This window comes from Copadichromis virginalis, linkage group LG18, assembly GCF_057382275.1.
Source record: "Copadichromis virginalis isolate Kocher_CV1m ecotype Utaka linkage group LG18, C_Virginalis_male_GT1.1, whole genome shotgun sequence".
NCBI classification, from domain to species: Eukaryota; Metazoa; Chordata; class Actinopteri; order Cichliformes; family Cichlidae; genus Copadichromis; species Copadichromis virginalis.
The window spans coordinates 22,780,422-22,805,145 of record NC_140635.1 but is presented as its reverse complement, the minus strand read 5'-3'; the positions used below and the strand labels follow the sequence as shown (position 1 = coordinate 22,805,145).

The 24,724-nt window shown below is 41.1% G+C and overlaps 1 protein-coding gene across 3 annotated transcripts in view; it reads left to right on the top strand.

Moving 5' to 3' along the window:
- The window catches only part of LOC146687841 (neurocan core protein-like), a 108,161-nt gene that overhangs the window by 53,502 nt on the left and 29,935 nt on the right, over positions 1–24,724 (top strand). The window contains exons 1-2 of one of the 3 annotated variants that reach the window (XM_085438473.1): positions 7,996–8,432; positions 21,211–21,293. In XM_085438473.1, the coding sequence (XP_085294599.1) occupies positions 21,221–21,293 (73 nt within the window). In that variant the 5' untranslated portion in view covers positions 7,996–8,432; positions 21,211–21,220. Of the gene's footprint in view, positions 1–7,995; positions 8,433–21,210; positions 21,294–24,724 lie in introns of those variants that run through there. The other 2 variants (XM_085438472.1, XM_085438474.1) reach the window with 2 other exon arrangements.

The window sequence follows — 24,724 nt, the reverse complement described above, 5'->3', positions numbered from 1 at the left end:
GACAGTCCTGCAGTACTCACTCCAGCAGCGCTACTAACGCAGAAGATGAGTGCTGTGTCTGCTCCACTTGGGAACTTTTCATCAGGGCAGTTGTTTGGGAAACAATGGAAACATGTTCAACACCTTGCTGATACCTTTTGGAAAAGGTGGAAAGGAGAATATTTGTCCACCTTACAAAGTCGTGCAAAATGGACAGAGACTAGACCTAATGTCAAACAAGGAGATGTGGTCCTGCTAAAGGACTCCCAAGCCAGCAGGAACGAATGGCCCATGGGACTAATAGTAAAAACATTCCCCAGCAGCGACAAGAAGGTCCGAAAAGTGGAAGTGCGGACTGTAAAAGATGGGACTGTTAAAATGTTTCTCAGAGCAGTTTCAGAGATTGTTGTTTTGCTTGCAGAGACTGAATGAATATTCTTCAATGCTAAATGATGTTTGAATATGTTGTATTGATGTTTATTGTGATATAATGTGTGTATATCAAGCGGGGAGTGTTATGCCTTTTGGTCAAAAGTCAGTAGTTAGTGCATAGTCTGATTAAGTTACATAAGCAAAGTGATAAATAAGTTCAAAGTTAAGAAATATTATAAGTGATTCATGCTAAAAACAGTTAAAATGTATGGGTTTGTAATTTGCTCAGAGTGAGACATCGTTATCACAAGCGATCTTTGTATTGTATGTGCGGAAATGGGAGCGAGGGAGCGCTCTGATCATTAACGTATCTTTGACGTATTTTCTCCGTTAATGCCGTGAAAAGTGTTTCGGCAGTATTAAAAGAGTGAACGAGTTCATGTACACGCTAAGAGTGCCCTACACGCTTGTACCTTGGGAAACGTTCGTCTTTGTGAGTATTAATATGTTCAGAGATAACTTTTATATGTGTTTACATGGAGTGAACTGTGATGCTAATGTAACGCACGTGTTAAGCTAGGCTAATCAGTAAGTTGTCATTAAGATATGTATTAGCTAGCAATTTATTTTCATTTTCTGTATGTTTCAGTTACAAATAAGAATTAGCAAGGAGAAGCCTTGAGAGACATAAGGCTTTAAAGGATCTTCATTAAAAGCAAGAAAAGCAAGCCTTGTGTGGAAGATCTCCTCTATTTTGTTCGCTAGCTGTCTAGCTTCACATGGTCACGTGTCGTGAGGGCAGCATAACTACCACAAAAGACTTCAAGTTGTCGTTGATCTTAAATGAGGTAATAATAAAATATTTGGGTAGTTTCTCATTATGATTTAAAGAGGACAACCACAATTGTTCACCCAACCACTAGCCTTAAGGAAAGAAAAGTTAGGTATTCTCATTTATATACACATAAAAATGACCCCAAGAAATCACAAAAATCACAAATTCTGCCAGGTTATGTAAAATTATGAACACAGCTGTTTGTTCTGGGGGAACCCGATATCACGGCAAAGCATGTGATAGACACGTGTGTCCATTTTACGCTTTGCCTCTCCAAAATGTGAAATGTACATGCATGCAGAAGTAATTTGCAGTAACAGTAGAGGGAGATATTTTATTTGAAGCACAAAATAATCTCAGGAAAGCCTTTAAACAGAAATTACTAACACATTTACATGTAAATACACATTAGCTGCCTAGCTTAATCGTTCCTGGGAATTAAGAGACAGGGAATGTACTTCATATGTTTTTTGCTCACTACCGACTTTCTGGCTTTTAATAAGTTATCTCCCCCTGCTAGTAAAGCATCTTTTGCATGCATGTCCATCTCACGTTTTGGAGATGCAAAGCGTGAAATGGACACGGTGGACCGGCGTGTCTATTTTGCTGTGATATTGGGGACATTTTGTTTATGTCATATCTGCTCTCTTTCTACATTTTTCCCATAAAATGTTTCTTGTAAAAGAAAGACAAAAAAAAAAAAAGAGAAAAGAAACAAAACTCTTGTAAACCTTTCTCTCAGTGCTTCAAATTATAACCCAGTGCATGCATGTCTGCTTTTCTAGAAACTCAGCCTCAAGCCTTTAAAGGAAAAGTTCTTCAGTGAAGCCTCCGGAGAAAACATAAAATATGAACGAAGGGAAAATTAGGCCAAAGCAAACATAAACCAAGGGCCCTGTGGTTAGACGGTATGGGGGTATTACATGTGGTTAGCTCCGCTGCCAACCTCGTCTCCTGCACTTCCTCCATGACTGCCCTGCTGCCGCCCAGATGGGCCTGCTGGGCTCGGAAACATTTAAACTTAGCAGGGTGGCTAAATCAAGCCTGAACAACTGCCCCATCAGCACAGACACTGGAGTTTGTAAAATCTAGCTCAGTTTATATTTCTCCTGACTGGGAGGTATCCTGTTTTCCATCTTTTTATGTGGTTTTCTTTGATCTCCTCTCATTATCAGCAAGGCCAGCAAATAATAGGCAAACATGTGCGTGGAGAAGCCATGATGCTACAGAAAGCTTCATTACGCAGGCTGCCTTCCTACTGAGGGCAGCCTGCGTTACTTGGAAGTGGCATTTTGCTCCAGTGAAGATGCTGTAATAGCTTTCCAGAAGTCTTTTTTGTCTCAGCATCCTCATCCGACCTCCCTTGTGTGCTGTGTGTTCTCCACTGTGCGCGGATGGCTGCCCCCTTGCTGGAGAGTGATTGACATTGTTTGTCTGTTTGGTGAGGCGCCTGACATTTCTAAAAGTCACAGCTCACATTAAGGATGAGCCTTCTTCGGGCTTGCATGTGCATGAATTGCCGCCTGTGTCCACCACCACAGCATATCTGTTCTCTATGACTGTAAACTTTAAGCAGAGCCAGACTCAGATGTCTAGTTTTGCTTCTGACTATGAATAAATATAATTTGATATATTTGGTCTTTATTGCATCTCCTCTCCTGCAGCAGAGTGGCTACGAACCAATCAAAAAACAGCACAAGGCAAACAGTTTAATCCTGCAATGTTAGTTCTGGTGGGCTGATCTTACACATGTTCAGAGCTCCCTGTAGCACTTCCCAAAGGCATCTGCAGTAAAAACTCTCAGAGCGGTGCTTCTGCGGTTCTCTGCTCCTCCTCCTGTCATGTTTTGAGGGAATCTGAGATGCACTGAGAGCTTGATGAATCCCCCACAGTTTAGCCCGTCTCTATTTTTCCATCAGTCTCAAAGCGCTGATGAGAACGTCTATAAATGTGTCCGCTTGTAAAATAAACACAGCAACTGGATCAGGAGTTTATTTTATTTTACTGGATCCATAAGTGTGTATGTGTGTAAGTGTGTTTGTGTATGCGTGTGAGTCTGACTGAAATTTCCATGCACTTTCTCCTGTCTCATAAATCTTTTACAAAACACAGCATTGTGTTTGAAAGCCACCATGAGTAAAGCAGGAACTAACACGGATGCAGCCACGTGTACACTCTAAACCAGATTAAATATGACTGTAACACAGCTTTTTTGTGGAGATTTTGGATTTTTATTTTGTATTTTGTTCCCTCATCGTGAAACAAAAACAAACACATAGACATCAAGAGAGCATGACGAGGTGTTCGAATGGCTGAATGAACTCACATTCGCAGGGCTTGTTGTCACGTGCAGCGCTTCTGCTGTAGAGTTTTGTGTTGACAACAAAAAGGAAAAGCTTTTGCATCAGTCCGGGAAGGAGATGCAGAAAGTGCCCCTGCGTTTTAAGACTACACTGTTTAACAAAAGCAATAATTTCATGTTATTTGGAGCTCCCTTGCCTCTGTGGTACAGCCGTACTGTGTAGATCTAAAGTCGGCTTCTGTTCCAGACGATCAATTTGGGGCTGACACACACCTCTCCTTGTACACTCATACGCCTTGTTTACAGCTCAGGCAGCTCTGAATTCCTCAGTGTTGGAAGTATAAGTGGAAACACACAGAGGCATAAACTGAAGAGTCATCTCTACGCAGGTGTGAAGTTCATTGCAAAAGCACCGCATTATATTTCAAATGACTCGTGTTTATGCATCACTACCTTACCATCTGATGTTAGGAAGCACCGCTTTCAACACATTTTATGGATGTTTAATCCCTTGACATCCAAATTTATCCCTATTTCCCTTTGAAGGTGCTCCAATTAAAATTTGATAGGAACAATAGATGAAAAGTCTTTGTGTACTTGAATCTGCAGTCCCCCCGAGCTCCGTGGAGTTTTTAGCATCTTTCAGCTCACTGTTTTGGTTTACTCTGTCATTCCCAAACCTCTGATCAGTGTCATTTTCAGAAGCGGTGGTAGACGGCTGTTGTTTCTGTAAATGATAAAAATACGTAAAATGATATAAATACGGCCCCCGAGGCGAAAGACACATAAAAGCCATCCGACCCATTCATCTAACCGCCCGCTAAGTGATTACTTAGTAACCGTGATTTGGCATTACTGTATATCGCCGCTTTCATTGCCAGCAGAGTGCTTCCACTCTAGATTTATGGGCTTTTGCCCGCTCTTTCCTCTTCTTCTCCAACTCTTCTGATGAGGTCGCAGGTAACGTGTCCTTCTGATGACTCCTCTGCGTGGGTTTTGTTTGTTTGGTACAGTGAGCTGCCTCTCCCGTGCCAGCCAAACGTTCATCTCCTTTGGAGGCATGCTTTGTTTTGTCTTCCTGCCCAGCATACATCCAGTTTTCTCTGAAGGTTTTCTCAGGCTTCCAGATCTCGTTTTGACTTCACAGTTCCCTTTAACCGACATTTCTCAGTGACATTTCAAACGACACTTTGATGTCTTTTTATAGCGCGTCCCTTCTTTGTAGACATCAGTTAGATTCATTTTTAGATCCTCCGTCAGAGGAACCGGAGGATGTTGAGTGTTAAATAAGGTTAGAGGAGTTTATCTCAGAGTCTGGGACTGTAATCAGAGGACAGTTCCTAATGACAGGTACATTACACTCCAGTAGCTAATTCATTAAGGCATAACAAGCTCCTAAAGCCCAAACTTCACAGGCTGCAGTCGTTGCTCATGCCCACAGACTTAACATTAAAGATAGACATCACTATGATGTCAACCATTAATGGAAAACAACTTTGAAACATTGGGCTTTGCATTTATGTGCGACAGTGAAAATGGGGCATTATCAGCTAAAGCTAGAGCTTCCATAATTCATTGTGTTATTAAACACAATGCTTTTTTTGGCTTAAACCAAAGAAATTAAAAATGAAACAGCTGAGTCCTTCGAACTTCTTCTTCTTGTCCTCCTTCTTCTTCTGTGGGTGGGGGCAACCTCCAAGTGACTGATTGTACTTGCAGTGACCAACAACAACACAACTCTTTGGTGAACCCTTTCGATCCCAAGACGGCACAGGAGGGAGGCAACTTTGTTGTGGTCTGACTGCAACCACTCTGAAACAGACTGACAAGCGAAACTGCGTTAATATATTTGAATCGCTTATCACGGCTCACATTCTTTTATTTTGTCTGTATAGTTTCCTTTTTTAAATCTTTTATATATCTGTTGTATTTCTCATACGCCCTTTTTATAATTGCTGTTTAAATTGTTTTTAATTATCATTCATTTTTCTATTTTATATGTGGATTGTTTTCTTTTTGGCATCTATTGTGGACAGCAAAGAAAAAGTTTGACTGCACAGAGAGACATGATTAATTACTGCGCATATGATAATAAACTTTGAAACTAAAAATACTTTGAGGTCTAATTTATAAACGCAGACAGATTTTCAGCAGGTTGCAATCAATCTGAATCAGATGAGCGCAACTCATCTGTCATACGTCTCGTTGCAGGGGGCTCGACTCCGCTGGTTGCCAACTGGTTTTATTCTGTTTATATTCTTATGAAAGTAAACCTGCTGAGCTTCTGTGGCATTTGTTAAATTTCAGCCCTGCAGCAACTACGTCACAATTTGGGGAGTTTCTCAATTTCTGCTTCACATCTATGAGGTTCTGGTTGGACTTTGAATGCAATCAGGTTTATGCCATTTGTGATTTTTAGCAACTGATCACAATTAATCATCACAAACAGATTGCATGTAATTGCCAACATGACCTCATTTGTCGCAGACTGATGGCAGACTGATTCTGTCTTATTTATCGCTGTCTTGATGCACTAAAGTCACTTTGAAGATGGCGGCTGAGTGTTAGTAGTTGCAGACTTGGTCTTCATCTGTGAAGCAACCACTCTAGAGGCAGCAAGATTTCAACAGTTTTGGTTATGCTATAGCCTCCAGTCACTGTTTTACCCAGTGTGAGTATAGCACACTGGGCACCTGTCACTCCTGCCAACCCCTTACTTATGCTTAATCTCGAGCCTTTTATTATTTTCCCCTTAATAATAAAAACCTTCATTTACAAATGAGAAGTTGTTATCTTTGTCTAATATTTAAATCTGTGACAAGCATACAAAAAACAGGAAATCAGGGAGGGGGCAAGCACATTTTAACAACACTGTATATAAATAACTCAGACCAAGTAAATAAAACTGCTACTTGGACAAGATTTTAAAAATGTCTATTTCTGCTGTGAAATCTGGCAGTTTTACACTGTGGGGTGAGGAACTGTGGGTTTGACTTAGTTTGGAGACGGGCCCAAGTGTAACTCTTATGAACTGCAGTTCTTGGGACTTGTTCTTTGAGTTGGCTTCATTTTTCTTTTTCTTCTTTTGTCATTTTCCCTTTTCTTTTCTTTTCTTTTCTTAAAACTATCCCCAAACAAATAATGGAACATTTGAAAAAAATGCTCATTTTCACATTTACTTGTGTTTGTTTGCTATCACATCAAACTTAGCCCAAGGATAAAAACGGCTGTTGTTAAGTATTTATCAGCTTCACAGTCAGATATTTTCTTCAGGAATGGGTGGAGCCCAAATCACAAATATTAAACTTGCATTCATTATGTGGTTGCTGTACTCTACATGAATGCTGATGCTGCTCCATGTCTGCTGGCTTTGCATGTTTACTTATTATTGCAATGATCTAATATTAGAATACATTCATGGTGTGTTTACTGGCGTTTGCTATCCCCAAGATGCCAGAACAAAATTTGATTTACTTTAAGTAGTTTTAAGCAGGTAGCACAAACTCACAGGTGAAATATTTAAACTGAAAAAAATCAAAACAGTCGTTATTTCTGCATGGTCAAACTGAAACACGCTGTTTTACACAATCTTTATTATATGAAGGTAAAAATTAACTCATATTCTTTATTACTTGTTTAATGCTCTAATTTAAGGCCTCAATTCCACGCAGATAAATCTGAAATATGAAGTTTTTGTGCGCACGCCAGCTCCGTAAATCCCCTCAGTTCTCCAAATCTTATTATAAGAATAAATGAATGAAATCAAACAGAGTATATACAGACTTTTTTCGCAGTCATCGTGATTATCATGATTAGTGGCTCGATTAAGATTCGAAAACCAACGCCTGCATTACACAAGGGAAGATGCATAATTCAAAACCATCTTGAGCACGGAGCAACAGACTGCAGACCTACAGTATGATGAATAACAAAGAGGAGTGAACTGCTCTTCTCACTTGATCACTGACAGGAATCAGTGTAGGAGCTGGACCTGTGGTCAGACAGCCCCAATGGCCAAGAGCTGCCATCAGCAACAAACCGCCGACTGCTGCTGGGTTTGTGCGCACAACGTTGCAGCAGTGAGATGTTGCCAGGTTGGGAGATTTGTCTGATGCAGCCGGTTAACAGTTAACATTGCTCAGCATTACGGTCAAACCCTGCAAACGTTAATTAAACGGACAAGAGCCCCAGCTTGTCTATAATAGGTGGCCTGGGGGTTATACGCGTAAGCACACAAGTTCTTCCATTAAATGTGTGGAAACACGAGGTGACACGAGGGTGTTGGGGTGGGTGGGGGTTAACTGATGGTCAGACTGTCACTGTGAGCTTACGGGTAAATTTAATTCGCAGACCCCGGATCAACCTCGGAGGTTTATATAGGAATCGGATTATGGTCACATAAACTACATCCCTTCTCCTCTTTTCACCCCCCACTCTCTCCTCAATCCCTCCCACCCACCCACACCGCCACCCTATCCCCACTCTTTGAATGGGGGGCGCTGGAACCGTCTGCCCGTCACTGCTTGCCTCTTTGTTTAGACCGATTCCGCTTCTCTCCCTCGGCGTTGCTGCTGGCGAGGAGGGGGGACGGAGGGAGCACCTTGCTGTCTCTCTCTCGCTCTCTCTCTCTCTCTTTCTCTTTCTGTGTGAGTGCTCCTGCTCCGATCTGGCACAAATCGGCGTCTGACGGGATGACCGGCGCATAGGCTGCTGCTCAGTGAGGAGAGGATAATGTTGAAGGAGTGAAAAGTAAGATCCGGAGCGCTTGTGCAGACACTCGCCCTGGTCTCTGTTCTGCCTCTGCAAAGTGCTGTTTCACCCTTGTTCCGTCGTTCGCCGTCTCTGCACCCCTCGGGGAGCTTTGGAGAGCACCTGATCTGAGGCGCAAAGCTTTGCTTTCCCTAGGACTGCACTACTGAGGCGAACCTTGGTTCGGTAGACACGGTAAGAGAGAGAGAGAGAGAGAAAAAGGCAAGAATAAAATGTTTTTCGCTTGCATGCTTTATGAAATCAGTCATTTGGTCAGTGTGTCATGTCTCAAGTCGCCGGGTAGCCGGAGGCGGCTGAGACCGCTCTGCTGCGGGAAGATGCTTTGAAGTGTGCGTTTCTTGGCTTAAAAAACGTACTTTTAGAGCAGCTAGAAGAAAAAAACCCGAAAAAAAAACATGGGTACATTTTTCTCACATTGCTCTAATTATATGCAAATACAATACCAGAAAGTATTAAAGTATTTTTTTCTTGTGGACCAATCAATGCCTTCCTGTTCGATCACACCGTCAGCTTCTGAGAGGCGCGCAAATCGCACCCGTTTGGGATATCTTTAATTATTTACAGGTCAAAGCTTTTAATATTGGTCTATATTTACAACCCATGTATGTTCATGCATAAATCATCAACTCAGCGAGTAACCTCGTTAGCGTGCCCATTACATGGTTTCATCTCAGGAGAGCTTGTCTTCATATCACGAGAACTGGTTTACACGGGCGCAAAAAACCTTCTTAAATCTTAATCTACAGATGTCAGAAAGAAAGGAAACCAGAAGGTGAAGACGCCTTCTACCGGTGATGCAATTGTAGAAGCGCATCCGAGCTCTTGAACAGGTGTTTGTGAAATCTATTATGTAAATCAGAGGCTTTTGGTGAGCAAACAACATGTGCTGAGTGACTGCCAAAATCAGATCTCGTGGTCCATCTCCAGAGCTGTCACCTGCGCCTGACATCAAAGATCCTCCGTGGAATCTGAGTTACTAATGATCACAGGGTCTGCTTGTCAGTATGTTATCTTTACACTGAAGTACCCCGTGCCAACTTTGCTTTGCTTTGCTGAAAATATGCGAGAAGAAAAATGAAGCAACAAAAAAAAAGTGTCGGTAAAAAGATGGATTGCCTGGTGCCAAGTAGGTGAACAGATCTTAGAGGGTTTTATATTGATGAGTGCCCCCTCTGTAAACAAACACTGGCATGTACAAATCACAGTGAAGGAGGAGAACAGTTTAAGTCACCTTGACGAATGAGCTGTATTGTCTGAGAATATGAGAGCCCCTGCAGCCCAATAAAGCCCATTCTGTTTCCATTCACCGCCTCAGCCTGGAGGAGTCCAAGTCTTTTCTTCTTTTGCCTTGTTAGTGCGCCCACCACCAGCTGTGTGTCAGTGCCACAAAGCAGGACGAGGTTAACTAGGCAACGACACGTTATAGAGGAGCTCAGGAAAATGTTTGCAAGAGGCTACAGAGAGGCAGAGAAGTGGTGCTTACAGGGCGAGAAGAGAAAAGTGAGGAATGAGGCAAAGAGGCTCAGCTGAAAGTTTACAGCATGCATTTTTCATCCTGTCCGGATCTGTGTGTGTGTGCTTGAGAGATTGTGTATGTGTGTGTGAGTCATCCATGAGCCCTGGCACGCATGCAGTAGTTGCGTGTATGTTTGCGTGTTGAAGTGTGTATGTAGATGAGTGCACTCATACGAGCAGAGGGATCAGAGAGCGGTGTTGTGAGGAAGAAAGGGGTCTGATTCTAAAATAGAGTACGAGCTCAGTTCAGCTGCCTCGCTGTCTATTTGCTGCAAACTTTGCACTCATTCAGCCTCTGTATTGTTTATCGTGCATTTCTCTGTGAGCAGTCTGCAATTTAAGGAGCCACTTTGCATCAGTGGAAGATGGAAAAAAAGAGGCTCATATGCAATGCTTTTAGAGATGCTAGAGTGTGATTAATCATTGCATAAAACTAGTTCCAGCTTTATGTGAGCATTTTTCTGCTTTTTTTTGTCTTGTGTATGAACATGAGCTGAATTTCTGTAGTTTGGCTGGGGAAAATAAACAATCTGCAGAAGCATTTCAGTGTTTTTCTGCAGTTTCTGTGGAGACAAAAATGAATTATTGAAACAATCACTAAGTTATTTGTAGCTGAGTGACAAACATCACTGTTTTTCCAGATGTTATAGAACTGCAGAGTCAATATCTTTGGGTTTCAGTGGGCAATCAATGAAACTGCTGTGTTTCTTTTTTGTGTGTGTTATTTTCTGATGAAAATAATCATTAGTAAAAGCCATGCTGGTCTCAGCTCATGTGAATTTGTTTCAAGAGCCTTGCTGCTGGCATATTTGTCAGTGAAAGCCAAAGGTAATTCTCAGTCAAGGTTTGATTTTATTCTCTATGGTTAGAAAGTGCCAACTCTAATATGTCACTTAGGTGATTATGGGTTCTAGTTCCCCACTAATACAGTGTTAATAGCTAACAGAATGAGACTATATAAATGCAAATGAGCACCAGCTTTGCGCTTATAGCGGCTTAGGTATGATCAAAATAAGCTTAACTTGGAGAGAGCCACGGGCTTGTTGCTGTATGATTGTGCATCTATTAAAAGGTTCTGATTTTGTTTGGCTCAGAATGTGATGGGCAGTGTTTTAAACCTCTTTTTGATGTTTTTTAACCTGGATTTTATAAGCAACGGACTCATCTGTGAACTAAGCTGTGAACCAAAATGGGAGCTTTAACGATCTCTTTGGGCTTTGTGGTCCGTGTGGAGCCAGAAGGGGAATAGGTTTGTGGACTAACAATGACTTTACAGTGAATGTTGTAAAAACTGTCTGTTTTCAGCACTGGACAGCTCCCAAATCTCAGAGCTCGGGGACCTAACTGCAAACACTTGGGAAATAGTGCAAGAGAAATGAATACTCAGTGTTTTGAGGTCCTTGGATTGGGATATTGTCGAACTCCGTCACTCTGCGGAATATTGAAACCCTCTCGCAGCCTGTGCACCCAGCAGCCAAAACCCAAGGGGGATTGGGCAAGCCAATCCATCAATCAAATTCAGTCTATAGACTGGGAGGGACTAAAGCAACCCACGAAACCAATCATTACAAGCCTAGATGGGACCACAGCTGAACAGCTCACCCACACAAAGAGAAGGGCCCTCTCTTTGTCTTTGGCCAGGGGCTCTCCTCGAAGGTCTGGTGGAAGACAAATGTTTGGTTTCACAGATGGATGAGGAGAAGGTCTTGAAGGCAGCACGGAAGTTTTAACAGCCCCGCAACACAGAGATTAGAATATCTTCCACACGTTCGCTGGTTAATGCAGTTATGTTGTGATGTGTAACGTCCCCCCTGTTTGAAATATGTCCATTCAGCAATTCTTTGCTGTTATTGTTAAGTGCTGATGTGAGAATAAGCTGATGGCTCAAGACTCTCCAGGCATTTGGCACTGGTGACAAACACTTGGAGGACAATACTCTTCCCTTCTTCTTTCCTCGCCTAGTTGATATTCCACAGACTCAGCACATCATTAAAGACGAGGAATCTTCTTGGATGATGTCCCACCAGCGTGTGGGTCTATTATTCCATTTCATTTCACAGCTACTCACTTTTCTGACCACCTCTGGCTGCAGAACTGAACTGTGGTCATAAACGGCGGTCTGTTTACGGTAGATCCGATGATGCAAGGCGTACACAGAGGGCGTGAATGTGTGGAGGTTCAATATACTACAGAAGGTAGCACCTGATCCTTTGTTAGCATTGTTCCTCAGAGCCAACCTCAGAGGCTTCACCTTTGACCTGTGCTCTCCTTTAGACACAGCAGGCTTCAGCATGCTAACAGCCTTTCGATGCTTATATTTGACCTTTGACCTTTAAATCATTACTCATTTGACTTACAAAACATTTCCGTGTGTAAAGGTGCTTCTTTCTTTATGATAAAACGGAATAAAGGACTGTAACGTGAAAGGTGCTGTTTGCAGCCTATTTTAGCTCATTGCTGGTTTTGTGCCTGTGTTTTTATTTTGCTTTAATCTCAGCAACAAGCAGCAGAGAGATGGTGTTATTAATGGAGGATTAGCCTGATAATGGACAGAGATGGACAGAGACTGAATATCAGAAACATGAGGAAAAAGTAAAAAGTATCAAGTTAGCGCACTGGCAAATGTCACAAATAGCAAAAAATGATACGATTTCAAGCTGAAACTACGATTCAGTAAGTTTTATTTGGTACAGCAAGTATCTAATTAGTACCAAGTACAGCAAAATGTAATTATTTAAACTTACTTACTTAACTGTACAAAGCCTTGAACCACCCCTCATTTCTGTGCATTTTGCTTCCAAGCATTTAGACTTTCTCGTAGTTGTATAAAGTGCTCTTGAGCAATAGTTCTCCAGGCTTTCTGAAGGTCATTCATTCAGCTATTCCTTGGCTGCTTTTTCACTCCTTTTCAGTCTTTGTACGTGACCATTATCAGAAGAGTCAAGCATAAAAAAGGCACCCGACTCAAGGGATGAATCACTGTTGCTCTTACACATAGATATAGACAGACAACTTAGCAACAAACCAATTTAAGATTGTATCTTTAGGGACTATTTTTTTATTAGAAGCCTGTCACCAAACATGTAATTTGTTAACGTTTCTTAAGTTGAATCTACAAAAGATAACACAGACTTGACATGGTACTTTTTGGAACAACAAAGTGATTTCCAAAGAGTTATTAGCTGAAAACTTGGCACTGTGTGCAACGTGCCCTTAAAAAACTATGAAAACTTCGCCATAGCAGATGAAGAGTATTTCCAACAAAGACCTGACACCGAACCTGAGAGATGCATCTGGCTCTTCAGTTGATCCGTTTGCTGTTCACTGAAGCCTCATCAGCAATGGTCTCAATATAACATCCTTCAAGAAACCTGGAGCACTACTCCTGAAGACTACAGACAAATCTGTGTCGAAGAATTAAAGTGGTCAGACCAAGTATTTACTTCAGGCTTGTTACAATTATACAAACTCTGTTTTTGCCTTCTATGCTGTAGGTTTGCACGTTTTAATAAATCAGTACAAATATTCCCCCTTTTCTAACAAAACATAAAGAAATAAGAGGCGACTCCAGACTTTTGCACAGTACTGTAGCCAGTCATAGTGAGATAGTGAGATTTGTACCTACAAATCTTGAGTCTCTATCTCAAGATTTTTATTCATTTTTTCATCATTTGGCCTGAAGTCTTCTGGAATCTACAAGCAAATTCTTCTCCATTATTTACAGACTTTACAGTCACAATATTTCTCCTCTGATGTTGATATATTTTGATGCATTTGCTTCAGAGCAGTGATTGACTCTACACAGAATCTGCTGTTTGCTGGTCTTTATTTTCCTCTGAAAGCTACCTTACAATGCTCCACTCTCACACACTTATAAATAATGCGTCTCCCTCGTATGTTAATCAAATGCATTTAAATGGACTTTTTTGTCCAACTCGCAGCTGGCTGACCAAATTTCTCTCTTTCTCTCACACACACACACCAACACACATATGGCAGTGACAGAAAGAGGCTGAGAATGAAGAGGTGGAGAGAGAAAATGAGCATATCTGAGATCATCTGCTGCAGGTCTGTTGAGTGCAGCTCCACAGCAGCTTAATAACACTACAGGAAGGTAGGAAACAGATGGATGGTATAAGAGCTGTCAGTCTCTCTCAGGTACCTACAAATCACTGGCGACACATACATTAAACATCACGACAGTAAATTTCCTCTTTGGTACCTGCTGCATGTTGTCTCACTGAATAATTCACACACACACACACACACACACACACACACACACACACACACACACACACACACACACACACACACACACACACACGGAAAGAGTAAAGTTACAGATTGTAACCTACTTACACTTGTGCAAAGCCGAGTCCTGACCTAAGTCATTACACTTCTCTGTGTCTATCTCACTGGACTTGTGCGTCAAGGATCCTTCAGATTGATCTAAATTGCCTTTTCCCACTTTACTGGACACACATCTAGTCAAATTTTACCTCGGCCTCTCCTGAGCGTGTTATCGAGCTGTTTTAAATAACCCCCGTCCCAGCACCAGTGAGATCAATGGTGTCAGTGTGAGAGGATGGAGTGTGTAATCTTGAATCGGAGGGACCAGCAGCTTTCCAGTGTCCTCTCTGCAGCTGAAGCCCAGGCCAGAGCAGTGAGTCATTAGCTGGTCTGAGTATAATCAGTGACCACACAGGCACACTGAGTGTGAAGGCTTTTGAATACTTGATCCAGATTTTCTTTTTCTTCCTTGTTGTTGTTTTAAATTCTTGAGTAATTAATGTTCATGCTCTCTGGTTTTATTGCCTCTTTTATGGTCCGACATCAACAATGCAATTTGGATTTTTTACTCTTTTCTCTGCAGTTACTTAGGAAAAGTTGGATTCGAGTGAGCAGAGTCTCCAGGATAGACTGGCCTCAGTGTTTTTTTGTTGTTTTTTGCACAAACATTAAATGAAAAAGACTTACAGAGTTACTGAGGCAGTTTTTAGACCTTCCACCGTGGCAGTGTGTTATTGTCATAATGCTGATAAAATGACCTTCCTCTTTCGCTCTTCTCTCCTTCGTCTTTTTCCTCTCACCACTTTGTCTGTCACTCATCCGGAGCTGTTATTCCGCTCCTCACTCGGCTGCTCTCTGGAGGTAATGGTTTTGTGAGATATGATTAAAGAAGAAGGGGAGAACAGGAATCACCTTTTGCTGTCGGTTCGCAGTAGGAGACACGCGGCAGACAGTTTGACTCGTTTCTGTAAAACTGCCACAGTTTCTGTCCTCGGGCCAATTCTTAAACTATGTTACGTTGCTAGACATTGATTGTGCTGCTTCCTCATGTCATCTCAAGATTTTGCAGATTGCTGTAAAAAAAGGAAATAATATTAACGCCTGGATTTTACATCACTCAGAAAGTGAAAGAAGACCTCAAACCCTGAAGGTTCAGTCAAATGTTGAGCATGAAGTGATTTTTTTTTCTTTTACTGTGAAAACAAATATGAACTTCAAATTTTTCATAACACAAACACAGAAATCAATTGCATTAATTGGCTATACGGTGTATTATTGACAAGCTGCCTGCAGCTAGCTTCCACCCTGCTGCAGTGGAAGAACATAAATCTGTTTTGTTCTGGAGTTAGTGAGACATGTTCATACTTCTCCAGTCCTAAATTCTATCAACTCGGTCTCATCAATGTGAAGATAGATTATTAAAAATATACAAAGCTGTGAAACTAATCTTTACGTTACTATAATCAGAAATCAAACTGAGTTATTTCATGGAACATGTTACATTTATTATTTGCTCGTGAAACAGAAGGCAGACTTTTTGTACGGTACCCTTATTTTCTCATGCTAAATGATGGCTATTATTTTGGAGTTTTACAGTTTAAAAAAAGTCAGCTGGAAACATGAGAAAGTCTTCTGGAGACATAATTTCACCGAACTCAGTGTTCAGTGATTATAGTCCAACTATCTGTAACATCAGCTGATAAAATGACTTTGTTTTTCCATTCTCTGTCAAGATGATCCCACACTGCTGTAATAATGTTGATGTCTGGGCTCTGGGGAGGCTAATCCATGACTGATAGTTTTTCACTGTGTGTTTTTCTATCCAGCTTTGCTTTTCCTGCTTTGGCAGTGTGTTTGGGATCATTGTCAAGCTGACAAGTTAAGATGTTGCCATTCAGGCACTTTGCAGATGGTGCTGCACGGTGGATCAAAATCTGAACATACATCAAGTTTGACAAGATTCCCAACAACTACTGGCTGAAATACAGCCCGAAACCAAGACAGAGCCTTCACCATGTGGTACAGATGGCTGTAGACACATACTGGTGGACCTCTGTCCTCTTCTCTCCCGCACATATTGACAAAAGATTATATCAAAACCTTCAATTTTTAATTCTTCAGTCCTGTTGCTACTGATTTGCAGACCAGTTCATATGTAATTTGGCATACCTCAGCATTTTCTCCCTGTTTCCTTTCCTAATGAAGGAACCCATGATAGCCAATCCTCCACTGAGAGCATTTGTCATGAAAGGTAGATCAACTGAAGGCCGAGATACTTCTGTCAGGTCCTGTTCAGGTCTTTGCTGGCTTTTGTCCCATTTTTTAATGTTATAACCCTCAGTTAAAAATTCTTTTGTTTTCTTTTGTCCCACAGTTGCCAAGTTTTTGATTAATGGCTCTTTGAGAATCACTCTTTTTATCAAACTGAGTCACCTATCTTAAGACTTTTTTTGTAGATTTAACTAAAAATTCCTTGAGATAGTATCTTCTTTATGCACAAATAAGTCAGTATTAAGGAGTTTAACAAAGAAAGAAAACAAACAAACAAATTCCTCTGAAAATGGTCGGGTACAAGGACTGGACTGAAAATGAGTGAAAGACCTTTTTAGAAAGCACGGAGAACTTTTGCTCAAATATGACAGACACTCTGGCTGCCTGGAATCATAATATAAAAAAATAAAGGCTTGCTGAAGACTTTTTTGCAAAGTACTGCACTTTGTGATGTGGCGCACATGTTCATGACAGTCACACTGGTCCCAACCTGGCCTGATTAAATAAACCTTTGGAGCATATGAAACATGTAGCATGACGGAGGTGCTGCAGGCGTAAAGTTGCCACGTTGCGCATGCAAACATTTACATGTAACTGCAGCAGGAGCTAATATTTTCCTGCTTTTTTAACAACCAAGTGTCCTACCAACTGAAAACCTGAAGGAGATTTGGGACGGGGGGGAAGGGGCCCTTCCTGCCTGCATCATGATGATCATGAGTGCAGTCAGCAGACTCACATGATGTAGGTCTGCCAGGCTCGCCTGTTAGCTTCCTTTGCATCTCTGTCACTCCCCTCGCCGGCTCTTACAATGCTCTGAGAATGCATCCTATTCAGACAACATCGGGAAAATGTGTCAGCTGGACATCCACATTGAAATCCACTGAAGCATTTTAGAGTCTTCTGGCTCTTTTCTCCTCAAGACACAACTGTGCCTGTTAAAGAAAAAAGGGGCAATTTAGAGGGAGGCGCTCACAACATCTGATGTCTCATCCTTAACAAAAGGTGGTACTGGTTAGCATTCGCTGCTGTGATTGGATGACCGGTTCACTGTATGTTGTAAATCCCCTCTGGTAACACTTTGAATGGCTGCTGTCTATAGGCATACAGTGTTGTGTGTCATGTAGCACCCATACAGACGGAGCTCTGTATTCTGCTGGTGTGGGTAGTGACTGTTGGGCCCCTGCCAGTCCCAGGCCCTCAGATACAGCGCTCTCCAATGCTCTCCGTTTTCAAGTCTGGGCAATCTCCTCAGTGTCACGACCCTCTCCAAGCCTTTAGAAATCTCTTGTCACCCACCCAGCCAGCTCAACCAATGGTTCAGGCCTTAAACATGCAGAGAGCCCAACGGCTCGACCCCAATCTGTCACAGCCCGTCACGAGGGCCTAACCCACCTTTAGAGATGGGATGCCTCAAAGTGTGTGGCACTGCGGGGTCTGTGCTTCTTTTCAGTCGTCCAAAATGGAAATGATTGCCCACTATTAAAAATTGCACACTCAATAGTTGTTTAATGACAGCTTAGTTTGGCAGGTGTCACTGAGTCCAAGAGGAAGGTTTTCTTTCCAAGACCTACACACTCCGGTTTTATACATTTGAAGGTTTCACTCAGCTTTTCTCATGGTCAGGACACAGCGCAACCATTATTCCTGTAATTTATTAAAGCCTGAACTGGTGTTACACAATCTTCTTTCTAAGCATGAGGGATGCTGTTGGCATGGGTTGCTGTTACCGTGGTAAATGCAAAAAAGGCCTTTTGATTTCTTGGATAAATAATTTACTTTAACTGAAATCAAGATGTGTTGGACAAATTTCTCAAAACAATTTCACTTTCTTCAAAGAGTCTGATAGGAAACCTCAGTTAAAGGTGTTGGTGTAGTCAAGAATGCTTAAAGAGACAGCTTTGTCCACAAGTGAATTAATCATTTAGATTTACCCGTGCTGTTTAACCCGTCTTAAAATATGTACATGTATATATTTTAAAAACATAGAGTAGTTGTGTTTTCTTCAAACTGCACGCACTTCTCTTCATCTCCATTTCATACCACATAGCTCCATCTCAGACATCTCACCATTGAGCTGAGAAGCCTCGGGCACCAAGCCAAATCCTCTGGCAAAGTCAGCAGCTCTTTTCCGATGTGTGGTAGGATTTCCTGAATGTTGTGCAGTAGGACTGCACCACAATCGCCTTTTTACTGCGGTAGTAAATGTTCACCCAGTCTAACAGCAGCTTTTGGAGCGATGCCATTGGGTTGTCAGAGAATTCAGTCCAGTTTTCTACATTAGATTTCTCTCATACTGCGTCTGGTACATCAAACCAGACTCACAATATTCAAAGCCTCAGCTGTTGCATCAAATCTGTCCATAGTGCCTCCTACCATTTCTAGGAGAGGAAGGGTTCAAAGGTCTCCTTGTCTCATCGATTGAAAGCAGTTTACAGGCTCTCACACACAATAGCGTTTCTTAGGTCATTGTCTAGACAACACGTGGATGCAAGCTCTAGTGAAGTGTGTTTGTAATGCAGTATTACTTTTTTGTTATAAATAAAATCGATCACCTAAGGTTTCGTTTTCAGCGATTCAGTGTTCAAGGCTGTTTTGGGGGAAGGTTTTTTTTACGTTGCCACTGGTAAGCTGGAAATGGAAAGGAGTGAATAAAGGATCAGAAATTTGTGCATTCAGAAACATTGTGAAGGTCAGCATTAGTTTTTCTGTCAGTACTATTTGATGCTGCTCCTTGTCAGGGCTCCACAGGTTTGGTTACCTTAACTTATGGATGTATGTACAATACTGTGCAAAAATCTTAAAGAAAAAACTGAAAATCTTTCTTTATATTTTGCTTCCAAAGAGTCAGACTTCTAGTTTTTTAACATGCTTTTAAGCAAAAGCACTCCAGGCATTCTGAAGATCTAGAAAAATCTTTTTTGGACATTGCCTTTCTGACTTAGTCCGGTCCTTGTACGTGACCATTTCCAAAGGAAAGGGGTTTTATTTGTTTGTTTTATGATCTTTCAAGCATATAAAAGCACCTAATTCATGATTTTTTCTCATTTATGTAGTCGAATCTATGAAAAATATCAAAGATAACATAGTTTGACAGACATAAAAATATGTTCACGCCAACTAGGTGTTTTGAAGAAACGGGACAATGGGTGAACAATAGATGAAGTGAAATGCTTTAAAAAGCTACCTACAGCACATGAACATATCTGAAAGTCATGTCCTTACGGAATAGGGGAAAAAAAAATCCAGCAGGGACCTGACACAGGACCTGAGAGATGGATCTACTATTCACTGAAGCCTCATGAGAAATGGACTCAGTGGAATGTCCTTCAAGACGCCTGGAGAACTCTTCCTGAAGAAAACTTAGAGACATTAGAAGAAAGCTTGCCTGGAAGAGTTGAGCCTGTGTTGAAGAATAAAGGCAGTTGGACCAAATATTTAACAACAGCTTGTTACTCTGTTTTTGACGCATGTGTTTCTATTTCCACTGCACTCGTTTCCTGTTTTCTAGCAAAATAAATGAGGGGTGACTCAAGACATTTGCACAGTACTGTACTTGTATTGGAGAGAGAATGAGCAGGATGCTGCGAGTAATTTCCTTTTTGCTGTGTTGAAATGGCACAAAAGCTTTAGATTTTACATACTAGATATGCAGCCCTCCTTTGCCACAGTTATTACTAATTTCACTTGGTCTGCTTAGATTTGAAGAAGGTTTTATAAACAACGTCACCTGGTTTTTATCAGGCACACAAAAGGAAACGCCAACCTTCACTTCCTCAAACAAACCTCATAAAAATCATATTCTAATATTTTAGGACTTTTATTCAAAGTGCTTTAAAATTTGCCTCATTTCCTGCTTCACACACTCACACTTACATGCTGGTAGCAGCGACCTGCCATACAAGGCATTACTGCTGGGCACAATTTGTGGTTGAGTGCAGCTGTAAATTGGACCCCTTCAGGGCTGTTATTTTTCTACAGCCTGAAGGGGTTGAGAAATCACATTTTAACCAGCTTACTTTTACTTTTCTCTAGTATATAAATATTTTTCTTTATTCTATTGACCACAGGCTCTGAAAGCATTAGAGCTTTAGAGTTTCAAGATGATAGAGAGCTCTAATAAGATCTAATTCAGCCCAATTTCAACTATAAAAAAGGTGGCACGTGAAAATTTCAGTTGGTGGTTTTGATTAGAATTACATTTTAATGCCATCAGTCTGGGAACCCACTGTTTATTGCTTGATGACTTTGTTTCTGGAGATGGGGGAATATTTCCTAGTGTATTTCTGGTGTTGTCAGAGGTGTTGCCTGAGGCTGAGACTTCCTCTTCTGTCCACTAATCATTGCTTATGTATGCAAATAGTTTTTTAAAAGCTAATGGGTTAATTTGGCAAATGCTTTCCCTCTTTAATGCGCTACTCAAATGGCTTACTAGCATGGTGTCAAAGTCTGCTCAGAGGTGATTGGTTAATAGCACTTAAACTACAAGTGGAATCCAAAAAGCTTCCTGTATCCATAATCCGGACATTCTGCAAACATATTAATACGCAAATATGTGTTTCTAGAAATTAAATGTCATGTACGGCATCAGGCAATTGTCTGACTCGACCAATTTTGTGTATGCACAAATCTGTCATTTTTTTAAGATCAAAATCATATTAGAGTGAAATAATGAGGAGACTCTAATAGTTGTGTCAAAAATCTGAAGCTAAAGTGAAACGGAGCAACTAAAATACTTTTGCGCCAAGCATAAAACCTGAAGTTTCAGTTGTACAAACACACTGACTTTCAAAACATTTTTACCTCCGATTGAGAGTGATTTTCACTCCCATATCATCGCTCCCTCTCACTACTTTCCCTCCTCCCCCTCTCTCAGCAGGTCTAGGATGGGGCTCGCTCTGTGTGCAGCTGGGCGGCAGATCCTCTTTCCTCTGATGCTGTTGCTCTCTTTAAGCTTGGGTGAGTTCTCTGTCTCCTTCCTGCACATTCTGCTCTGCAGAAACGAATCACCACAACAACACAAATAATAATAACAATAACAACAGACAAAGTCGACATACAGTTGGGGATAGAGATACCAGAGACAACAGGAAAGAACAAAGGGAGGTGGAGTAATCGTAGCAGAACAGAAAAGAGCCAACAACAACACGCACACACACACACACACACACACACACACACACACACACACACACACACACACACACACACACACACACACACACACACATGTATATAGACCTTGACCTAGACAGGTCTGTAATAATTTGACTGTTTTAAGTGAGACCTGACATGTTGGGGATGTTTGCAGACATGCTCAGAGGGACTGAGCTGGAACCGCTCCAAGCCCATTTATGCAAGTTTAGCCGACCATCTGTTCCATTACAACTATGCATAAAATTCACAATTACAGAACAAAAGAGAAATCATCCCCGAGCTGCAGCTCTCTATTGGATAGTATCACAGGTTTCAGGTCCCACACCCAGCCAGCTGACTGCCCGTACTGAAGATAAGTTTCTCTCTTTAATTACTTTCACTGCAATTGGCATGCACGGCAGTGGTCAGCCTGGATTTTCATTAAAACGAAAACCTGCATTGCACATTTCCAGAATCAGAGCATTACTTTACTAGTCACTGCGCTCAGACAACATACAGTTTTATCTCGCCACATGCAAAAGTATTTTGTCTGTTTTTGTTGCACAACGAAGAGTTAAAAATAAACCTGAAAGATATTCCAACTGTTAAAATGAAACAGCAGGATTTGAGCCTGTGATTTTTTTCAGAATTGAAGGGAGCAGATAATATTTTATCATCTCTGAGTTCATCACCATAAAGTCATCCTTGTGCATATAACAGAGTGTGGGCTAAACAAGATTTAAAACTGGGAAACAGAGAGAGCTATATTAAGGTTATATAAACTGTATAAACTGAAGAAAAATTGTAAACAGTGTACAGAGTTTATAGTAAAAACTTCACCACAGTAGTAATGTTTTATTTCAGCAGATCTGCAACAGATACACATGGTCACATTATGAGTTGATGAAAATCACAAGCAAATGCCAAAAAACTACCTTTGGCTAGTGCAAAGTGCTTTGTTAAATACAGATCGCCTCAACGCACCTCTGCAAGGTTTAACTGCTTGCATAACAGCCTGGGATTATTATATACCAGCCTAATGATTGTTTCTCTATAAAGGAATAGTTGCACACTTTGGGGAAAGCATGTTGTTGGAGCATTAGATAACAGCGTGGTTTGGCTTAGTGTGAAGGCTGAAAACAAAGCACGCCAGGATGTAACTTTCCCTCAGCTGATGTTGAACACATTTTAAAGATTTTGTGTTGATACAGACAAAACTTTTGTTTTGTTACACATGGACTTAGCACAGCTTGCTGTTTCCTGCAGTTTCCAATCTTTGAAGTTAACCTGTAGCTTCACACTGTGCAGACATGTGAAAGATGATGGGGCTGGTGAAACTAAATTCAAGTACAATATCACAAACTTTTATGATATTTGGCCATTAAATACTCCAAGAAAAGTTCACATAATTTGTGAACAATATCAAGGCGCTAAACTCAGACTTTTCCCAACTGACCTCAGTGTATTGGGCACATTAGGTTTATTTTTTGGGTCATGGCATTTCCATTTGAGCTATTCCAGTAAAACAGAGCGAGGAAAAAATACAATACAATACAGTGAGCATGCATTACTTTAATCTCTTTGATTCTGCTGTGATAGACTCAGACTTTAAAGGCTTAGGCTGTTGGACAGATTGTGTTTTTGTACAAATGATTAGCATAAAATACAATCTTTCATTTGTAGCATGCAACATTTCAGGTGTGATTTTATGCTGTTTTGTCTACATAATGAAGGGTTTGCTTGAAATTACTAAAATTTAAATCTTTGGAAGCTGAGCACTCATTTTTTAATTGATGGAAGCTGAGCACTCATTTTTTAATTGATGGATAAGCAGTTACATTTCTGGGACTGCCCTCTTCAGATTTAAGCGTATTTGTGGGAGTTTTTTTTATTTTTAGAAAGCATCCCTGGTGCTGACAGATCAGCTTTGACCTGGTGGGAAATTTACATGGGACCTCTGGAGGGCTGTCAAGACAGCTGACAACACCCATGTTGATTCTCAAATGTTGGCAGCCGAACCTTTAGATCCTGCAGGTTACAGAGTGAGTCCAGTGGGGATTTTGCTTGACCTTGGACCTCGGGCTCTTCTCTGTGGTGTGGTGCGGCTCACTGGCCCACAGTAGAGGCTGCTGCCATTGGGGAGTGCCACTGACATGGAAGAATCAGCTTAACTAAAATAATGTGCCCGTCAATGTAACATCCACATGGATGTCACGACCTAAGGCCTCTGGAGCATTGCAGTGTAACAAGATGAGGAGTTCAATTAACTCCTGTCTGTGGTTTTAATGCACAGATAGACCTACAGTACCTGGTGATCTGCTGCAGCTGGAATGTGCTCTGATTGCTATCCTACCCACATGTGACTCTTAAGTGGTAAATGACAGCAACATAAATATTTTTAAGTTACACTTTACACTTAGAGCTTTAAAGTCCATAATAGTTGGAACAATATTGACCAAGAAGAAAATTTTATTTTTGGAACTACAGATGGGTCTGTTAATGACAGAGAGCATCCTTTCATGTCACTTCCAGCTCTTTGCCTGGGGTTTTCTTTTCTCCCCTCCAATCACCTCCAGGCTACGAGGTACACTTCCTCCATTCAGTTTGTTGGATTAACTATTTTCCTCCATCCCTCTCTCATTCCTGCTCTGCCTCTTGTTTGAGCTCTCATTCTTTTCCCTCGTATTTGTGATTCTGTGATTACATCTGATTGGGGGGAAGGCAGCGGGGGCGTCCTCTGCGCGGAGTTTCTCTCAGGGGGTTCAGTCTGTGAAAGCCGTCCAATCTAAATGCAGATAGAAATATCTTTCTGGGATTCTGTTCCTCTGTGTGCACTATTCCAAATAAAGCAGTTTTTTTTCTTTTTCATACATGTGCTCTTTTTATGCCCCTGATTATTTTCTATTGTACTTGACTAACTGTGAAAATTTTAATGGTGAGGGAACAGAAAAGGCTTATGAACAAACAATGAAATATAAATAGGTAAGCAGCAGTTTATGTTATTTTTTTAAACTATATTAAAAATATACCAAAAATAAATAAATGAATGAACTGAGGGTCCTTTTGGAGACTTTAGATGTATCCTAAAATCTTCACTAATAGTGGATGGACAATGCTCAGTCATCAAGGCAAGTGTTGGCTATCATTATAATTTATCTACATAGGTTCAACCCTCTATAAATATATAGATATAATACAATAACAGAAGGCTGGGATGTTACAGTAATGTGCACAGTGTGGCAAAAAATGTCAGA